Source organism: Triticum aestivum, chromosome 6D (genome assembly GCF_018294505.1).
Source record: "Triticum aestivum cultivar Chinese Spring chromosome 6D, IWGSC CS RefSeq v2.1, whole genome shotgun sequence".
NCBI lineage: Eukaryota > Viridiplantae > Streptophyta > Magnoliopsida > Poales > Poaceae > Triticum > Triticum aestivum.
This window is the reverse complement of record NC_057811.1, coordinates 41,239,215-41,248,182: the sequence shown is the minus strand read 5'-3', so window position 1 is coordinate 41,248,182 and position 8,968 is coordinate 41,239,215. Positions and strand designations below refer to the sequence as shown.

Sequence of the window (8,968 nt, the reverse complement as noted above, 5' to 3'; positions counted from 1 at the left end):
TTCGACCGCCTCCTGGAGGGCTGTCTGAGGAGCAGATGAGGGTATACATCCTCGCGGTTGGGAGGTTGTAAATCCTAGCTGCGGGGATCTGCACCGCCGATCGTCATCGACTCTACTTCCCGCTACACTACGAGTCGGTAACGAAAAAGATCAAACCATGTATGCAGTCTCCATAGTGGTCCTGGGCTGGTGCGTAGGTCGGAAAATTTTTGTTTTCTGCTGCGTTCCCCTACAGCAAGACGCTACGTCTTGGAGAGGATGGGTTTTGAAGACCATGAAAGTATGGAAACAATGAAAATTCATCTAAGGACCCATCATGATATAGATTTTGAAGTAAAGCTGTATAATTCTGAGAGCGTAACCCATTTTGGTTGCAAAAATTGGGAAGCATTTTGCAAGATGTATGGTTTTGATGAGGGTATGCTTGTCACCATGGATCATGGTGATCCTGACATCGAGCAAGACAATATGGACATTTGGGTCCTTGTTGATACGCCTCCAATTCTACCGCTATGTGAGTTTCTCAAACATAGTTATTAGCTAATTTATATTGTTCATTTCAAAATAGTTGACAGCTTATTTTGATTGTTCAAACAATGTGCGGAACATGGTAGGCAGAACCTACTACACTGATGGCTCTGAGTTAACTTATAAGGAGAAAACTCATCTGGTCGGATTTTGTACTGATATTGAGAATTACAATATCTACAATCAAACTCCTCATCATTATGGTCCTCCATACGTGCCACTAGTGCACGTGTTGAACTACGATAACTACTATGGAGATACCCTGGTAAGATTTCTTACTATTACGACATCCGTGCATATTTTGCATAGTTCTAAAACTAGTGCATTATCATTGCTAACTATGAAGTTATTACTATGTTTTTCAACAGATAATCCCAGAGGATTGTGTGCCTCATTTGATGTATCAGAATGGTAGGCTCGATGTTTTGAATATACAACCAGGTCATCCTATGAATCTCAACTGTCCATACCGGATTTCTAAAAGAAGTGGAGACATGCAAATCAAAGAATGGAAAAAATGTATGGACAGTCGCAAGGAGCTTCTTGGAAGCAAAAGGAAGCGAGGCGCAAAAATTGGAGACAGGATGATCTCCATTCTCCATAATGGAGAGTCAGGGTATATATTGTTTTATGCTATTTTACCTTAAAGAGGGTATTTCGGTCCTACCTAATACTGATGATCATGTGCTAAGAACAATTAAGTAGGGTTGGTTCGATGACTGTGAGGATGATGATCGTATGACTTGTTATTAATAACGAGTAGAAGTTGTATGATGATGATTAGTAGGACTTGTTATTATATATGATGATGCATGATGCGTGCATGAAGAGTTATTATATATCAGCGGGTGAAATGAACATGGATTGGATTGAAGTGAAGGCAACATGCATGTGGTGCGTGTCGAAAGTAGTACAATCCAAACTTGATCAAGTCCGGATTAGTATTACTTTCGACATGCACCACATGTTGCCTTCACTTCAATCTAAGCCATGTTTAGGCATAGCAGTACGTAGCGTTGGTAAACCAAGCACGGAGATATAAGAGAGGACACTTCTCTCTAATAGCTACCTAATAACAACCTAAATTAACCCCCCAAAACCCCCAAACCCCCCCCCCTTCAAAAAAAAACAAAAACCTCAGCTCCTGCCAGGTGCTGACGCGTGGATGCCTATTGGTCCCGGTTGGTGGCACGAACTGGGTCCAAAGGCCCTCCTGCCTGGGCTCCCCGCACCGGCCACGTGGACGGCCTTTAGTCCCGGTTCGTGTAAGAACCGGGACTAAAGGGCTAGGGCATTAGTAACGACCCTTTAGTCCCGGTTCCTGAACCGGGACTAAAGGCCCTTATGAACCGGGATAAAAGCCCCTTTTCCTATTAGTGGTCATACATATAGTAATGACGCACTTTGTATATGTGCGCCATTACTAAGTTGACATAGTAATGGCGCACCTTTACAAAGTGCGCCATAACTATATGTATGACTGGGTCAAAACCTTGGTCAAACTTAGTAATGGCGCACTTTGCATAGGTGCACCATTACTAACTTTGACCAAGGTTTGACCAAGTCATGCACATAATAATGGCACACTTTGTGAAGGTGCGCCATTACTAACTTTCTAGGTGGCCGAAAATTTCACAAAATGCACCCCTCTCCCCCCGTGGACCACCTTTTTAGTTTTAAAAAATAAAAGAAAATGATGGAAATGTCAAAAAAATAAAAGAAAATAAGTTTCCCATGTGATATGTGGTTAGTTGTTGGGAAAATTTACAAATATGAATTTTGACTTTATTTGCAAAATCTCTCTGGAATTTAGTAAATGAGCATAACTTTTGCATACGAGCTCGGATTAAAAAGTTTTTTATATGAAAAATCATCTACTCGAAAAGTTGCATCCGATTTCAACCGTGGGGGGGGGGGGGGGGGGCATACTCTCGGTTACCACGGTTACCAAGAAGTACCGAACATATTTCGGACGAAATTTGTAATTAAATTTTGAATTCAAATTCTTCTAAACTGGATACTGAAATAACTTGAACGAATGTCAATCATAAAAGAGGTATTAGCTCAGTGGAAAGTATACTACGTGCGTGCTAAGTGGTGTGAGGTTGCTTGTACGACTCTTCGGATCATTACTTTTTTACTTTTCCTACTTACGTGTTCTAAAAATAAACAAAGAAAAAGTGCGAGAACACGAATCCGACCAGCAACCTCTCGAGGCACAAAATAGTAGGTTACCACCACACCACAACTAAGAATTTTGATGTAACTGGGAGCTACAGTGTTTTACTATACTTAGAGTGTTTAAATTTGAAAAATTGTATTTTTTTTATTTATTTTTTGCTGGGGATGGGCATTTCTCGTGGGGCGTTGAGAAACGTGGATACCGCCCAGTATCCAAATGTAAAGCGACACCAAAAAATGGCGTTATTTACATTTTATGTCGTCTTATTACATTTCTGATTTTAGGGCACGTAAGTATACATTTTCTTATGTTCTTTTTGACTTCCAACGTATGCAATGACGTATAAGTAGAAAGGGTGTGGAAAAGTAACAATTAATTCCTCGTCGTTAACGTTGGTACTGAATAGCATGAACCTACGTACTTGTGTTTGTTTCCTCATAGTCAAAGGTCACTCTCCTCTATATGTTTGTTTCCTTGTATATGGAAAATCGGTCTTTGATACGAGATTCTCTTTCTTTTGGTGGCATGCTCCTATGAGATATCGATGGGAACTTTTTGTGGTGTAAGTTGATGCTATATTTGTACCAGCATTTTATAATGCTGAGAGAGCTGAAATACTACCCACGTGGATGTCTTCTATGCATAGTCTGCTTTCTAGAAGATTGTAAAAGATGCAACGGCGTTATAATTTTTTTGCGGGTGATATGGAGAGCTAAACATAACTGAGTGTTTTTCTAAACCTGTAAGAAAGTTACATACAGACCGATAAATAGCTAGACATACAAATTTGCATCGAGGAAAAACTTGTCTTTAGATTGTGAAATGGCACTTAACTAAGTGGGCTGAGAGAGCGGCTATTCGGTGTCCAGGCTCAGCTGCACCCGCGATGAAGAAAAAAGCACACACACAAAAAGTACTAGAATTCAAAAAATTCGATTTTTTGCATGGAAGACAATTTGGTGCGCGAGGTGCGCTCCAAATTCAAATCATCTAGACATCTGAGTATCTCTAAGAAAAAAAAGACAAATTTAGGGTATATGAAAAGGTTTACTGTTCTTTTTTTTTCTGACCCAAATTTTTTTTTTTGCTGAGAGCTACTCATATGTCCAAATGATCCGAAATTTGGAGCGCACCTCCCGCACCAAATTATCTTCCATTTTAAAAAATCTATATTTTTTAAATTGTTTCAGTATTTTTGTGAATTTCCTTTTCACCTGCACTGGGCTTAGAAATGAATATTCGCGCTTCTATAGGTGTGACGCCTCTCCTCTAAAAATAAGTCCCTGCTGTAGGTTGCTGGTATTGAAGCAGTGCCGACGGGTACACTGGATCTAGAGCTTTGACTCATTGTGGAGTGAGTCTCCGTGAAGAGTCTCCACCCTTTCTGTCCCTTTTCTACTTCTTCCGTCTATCTTCCGTTCAACATCAAATTTACGTGGCTGAACAGTACTCTTTGTGTGTAACAAACCAAAAGTAAATAATAACAATTTGACCCAAGAATTCAAGAAAGCGCCACTTACACACGAGACAATGCCAGCTGTACCAGTCGTTGTACACACATGTTACATTTGGTGGGGTAAATGTTTTATGACCGCTCTATTAGTAGCTAGCTACTGTGCATGCATGGTTCAGCTGGGGGTCAAAGTTGATAATGGCAGCAGTGGTTCAGTACGTAGGTTATAACATGTCGCATACGTATATTGTCGTGAGCTTGACAGGCAGCAACCAATCGAAAACTGGTCAATCGGCAGACCTTTCCATGGACCCCTCTACTCTACCAGCCAGACCCTTTTGTCCAGGTGTCAGACCGAGACGTTCACGTGGCAGGATGTACAAATATAGGTATATAGAGTACTTACGTGTGTGGCTCTTGCCAGTTGTGCAGGGAGAAACCGTGTGCACAAATATAGGTATTTGTCTCGTAACGACGACCAGACTAGACATCAGAGTCCAGAGTTAGCAAGGTGCATGGTGCATGCATGGTGCACTCTCCAGACAAAGTATGGATGGTACACTAGCCCTAGATGAAAAACAAAACCTGATTAGCGCATGCATGACGTTTAGTAAATTTTCCACACGGCTCGCCACTCGGTGGAGGATCGACGCGGCTGCAACCTCGCCTCCTCTCCTCACCCTATAAATCTGGAGGGCATGCATGCATTGCTCGTATCCCCCATCCATCCCAAGATATAGCAGCAGCAGCCTGCAACGTACTTTTGTTCATCCCATATCATCCACGCTACAACATCAGCCGATCAGTAGCAAATCACATTAGTCAAGCACGTGATGGCTGCTGCGCATGTATGCTTCTCCTTGTCCTCCTTCGCGCCATTGCTCCATTCGGCTTTGCCGGTGGCCAGAAATGGTGGCCAGAGTGGCCGAAACCATGGGTTATTTCGCCCTTCGCCAGTGATACATCCGGGGCGGGAGCCTGTGTCCCATGAGCTGTCCGATGATTTTGACTTCCAGGTATATATTTTTACGGTACAAATATATATAGACCGCAACATTAGCATGTACTTGAAATGCAATTAGCATGAATGATTGTGTGCCTTTTTCTGGCTAATTATACTGCCTTCGTCCCTAAATTCATGTTGTATAAACCCAGTCAAAAATTTAATCCGTCCACAAGAATCTTCTAACCACAGTCTGGCAATTCATGGATTGCCTTTTCAAGATAACTTCGAATAATTACTTCTATTCAGGAACCAGCGAGACATAGAAAATGTGTGTCCCATTAATTAATGATGTTTCTGGAATGAGCACAATTTCAATCTCTATGTTTTATTGTTAATTTCTGAACTATGTTAATAAAATATAAACCTACATTATATGCACTATTTTCCTATGATATCGCCTATTGTTGAATGCAAATAATATATGATATATATTGCACTCATCTAGACTTTGTATTCTTTTTAAAAAGAAGTTTGCTCTATGTGCAATACCAGGAAAGCCTATTGAATGTTCAAGCGTTGCTTCATCAACATCCGAAGAGCAACAAAGGAATGTTGAGCATGGTTGATCACCTCAAACGCCTCTGCATTGACCACTATTTCCAGGATGAAATCGATAACATAATAGACTCGTCTGTGGATCTCCTCCATAGTGATGATCTACTTGACGCAACCCTTTCCTTTAGGCTGATGAGAGAAGTTGGATATTATGTTTCGGCAGGTCAGTAAATTACTAGTTTAGTGTGTTGGGTTAGATAAACACACGAGTTTGGAAACTTGAGTGCAATTTGGTCAATGATGATTTTATGTGATAATTTTGCTAATAATAAATTAGCCTTAGAGTAACCAAGTTTAATAATAAAAAAGAACAGTCCCTTGTGTAGCATAGAAGCACCTCTCATGAGACGTACTCCCTCCGTCCGGAAATACTTGTCGGAGAAATGCATAAAAATGGATGTATCTAGAACTAAAATACGTCTAGATACATCCATTCCTTCGACAAGTATTTCCGGACGGAGGGAGTATTATTTTCATTATGTATGACATGCACCTAAGACCCCTTCTTGTTGGTGTATGGCAGACGATGTTCTTCAGAAGTTCACAAACGATAATGGTGATTTCAACCTTAGGCATAGCAAAGACCTTAGAGGGTTGCTGAGCTTGCATGACATGTCACACCTCAACATGGGAGAAGCTTCACTCTACAAGGCAAATGAATTCTCAAGCAAGCACCTAAAATTTGCACTTAAGTATTTGGAGCCAAACCTTGCGAGATATGTGATGAAGTCAATAGACCATCCCTACCATGTGAGCCTGAGGCAATACAAGGCTAGGCATCATTTGAGTTACCTCCAGAACTTGCCTACTAGGCACACTGCAATTGAGAAGCTGGCACTTGCAGAATTTCAGATGAAGAAGTTGCAACATCAGAGTGAAATGCAAGAGATTAAGAGGTATCAATATAATAAGAGAGAACTCACTTGGAATTAATAGATTAACATATATTTTTTAGTTATTGCGGACATTGACCCACCTGCATATTGATAAGAGAGAACTCACTTGGAATTAATAGATTAACATATATTTTTTTGCTCATGTATTCGCACAATTAAAGGTGTGGTGATTTTTTACTATGAAAACTTCATTTTCACATAGATGGTGGGTGGATTTGGGATTGTCTCAAGAAATTCCAGCTGCAAGGGACCAAGTTCTGAAATGGTACATGTGGTCCATGACTATCCTCGAGGGTTTCTCCTTCTCAAGATATCGGGTTGAGGCCACAAAAGTTATCTCAATGGTCTACATTGTGGATGACATCTTTGATCTTGTCGCCACACAAGAGGAGCTCTGTCTCTTTAATGAGGCGATCAAAATGTGAGCATTGATGTTCCCATAATAACAACAACATTGCATTTTAGGAATGAAGTATAATTACTTTTGTTTGTGAATGAATGACATCTTAGATATGTCTAACTGCACATTAAAAATTCCATAATTTTGACATATCATGTATACAGAGGTATTAGGATTGGTTTGGCATAAACATTAGGCCTTTGCGAGAAATATCTTGATATACTAATAGTTTTATAATTATTCATATATATTCATACAAAAAGAGAAAGCATTGCATATTCAAGACTGCTTATGCCCAGAATGGCATATTTTTGCTAATGGTATAATCAAAATCATGGGTTAGTCGCGACCTTATACACAAACATATAATATAAAAATATTGTTATAAAAGTTTCACACTCAAAGTGCATATTTTGACAGGTGGGATCTTGCAGCTGCTGAGTCACTGCCGAGTTACATGATATCATGTTACAAGGCTCTTTACACCATCACAAATGATATCGCTGATATGGTCAGGAAAGAGCATGGATTGAACCCTATCAATCATCTCAAGCAAGCAGTATGTCTACTCAAATGGTTTTTCATTTTCTTTAGTTTAATTTGTCTAAGCAACCAATAAATATATTAATAGTACCACCTCACATATTTCTATGTACTATATAACTTGTGATTAATTGTAATGAAATAAAATATAAGAAAATAACCGTGGAAGAATTAATATTGCATTCATGCCTTTTTTCTTGCAGTGGGCAACTTTGTTTGATGGATTCATGATCGAGGGAAAATGGCTATCTACTAATCAGGTTCCTACATCGAAGGACTACCTAAGAAATGGTGTCATCACTTCAGGAGCGCCACTTTTATTTATGCATCTTTTATTCATGCTTGGGCATGATTTAACGGAGGACAACAACGACCACATCCTTAGGGTCATCTCTTGCCCTGCAAAGATCATGAGGCTCTGGGATGACATGGGGAGTGCAAAGGTCAGAACACACCAAGAAGTTTGTGCACAAGACTATATGATTAGTAATACTAATTATTTACATGAATTATTTCGTACCATATCCTGGTGGGTGTGCATTCAAGTTGACATTGACAACATTAGGCATGATCTGAAAAGAAATTATGTGTCCCATGCAGGATGAGTTGCAGGAAGGGCTCGACGGATCATACAAGGATTTGTACCAGAGAGAAAACCCTCATGCTGATGCGGAGAAGCACATGTTGGATATGATAGCGGGTGAATGGGAGGATCTAAACAGGGAATGCTTCTCTCAGACAAAGTCCACACTACCACCTAGCTTCATCGGGGCGTCTCTCAACTTTGCAAGGATGGTCAGCATCATGTATGGCTATGACGACGAGCAGAAGCTCCCCGCCCTGGAGGATTACACTAGGATGTTGCTCTTTTGAATAATGCATGCTACCGTTGTGTATGTAAGTCTTATATATGTAGCACACCAATTTTGTAGGGTTGCCCTGTTGAAACGTGGACTTGTATGATGCACCATTAGCTAATGTGAAACTGCTCCACAAACGATACTTGTGCCCGAGCTGTGCACCACATGCAAATTTAGCAGCTAGTGCCCTTCTCACTCATATGCATGTATAGCAGTATTCAATCTTCGTCTGTGAATCGTTCAAAATTTGTCCTGTGCATAGCACTACTCTAGCAAATGTGTTCCTACTTCCTAGTGGTTATATAATGAATATACTTGTCAAAAGCCATGAGCGGCCTGCAAGGTCATGCACGTGTTGCAATGTATGTGATGCATGTGCAGTTTTGCACTCTAGGAAATAGATTTTGTATTCAAAATTCACTAGAGTGCAAATTTGTTATACCATTTGGCATCAGCTGGCAATTACGCGTTACATCCTTCAAGCAAACGTGGATGTATTGTCTAATTGTTTGAACATAAACTTTATTTCTTATGTGCCCTGATTT

The 8,968-nt window shown here is 40.2% G+C and overlaps 1 protein-coding gene across 1 annotated transcript; it reads left to right on the top strand.

The window, feature by feature from the left end:
- Nucleotides 1-4,822: 4,822 nt before the first annotated feature.
- On the top strand, nucleotides 4,823-8,651 carry LOC123140978 (S-(+)-linalool synthase, chloroplastic-like). The gene is made up of 7 exons (XM_044560233.1): nucleotides 4,823-5,179; nucleotides 5,662-5,887; nucleotides 6,248-6,620; nucleotides 6,823-7,041; nucleotides 7,441-7,579; nucleotides 7,767-8,006; nucleotides 8,164-8,651. Exons 1-7 carry the CDS (start codon nucleotides 4,997-4,999, stop codon nucleotides 8,434-8,436), a joined length of 1,653 nt encoding a protein of 550 aa, XP_044416168.1. The 5' UTR covers nucleotides 4,823-4,996; the 3' UTR covers nucleotides 8,437-8,651.
- The last annotated feature ends 317 nt before the right edge of the window (nucleotides 8,652-8,968 follow it).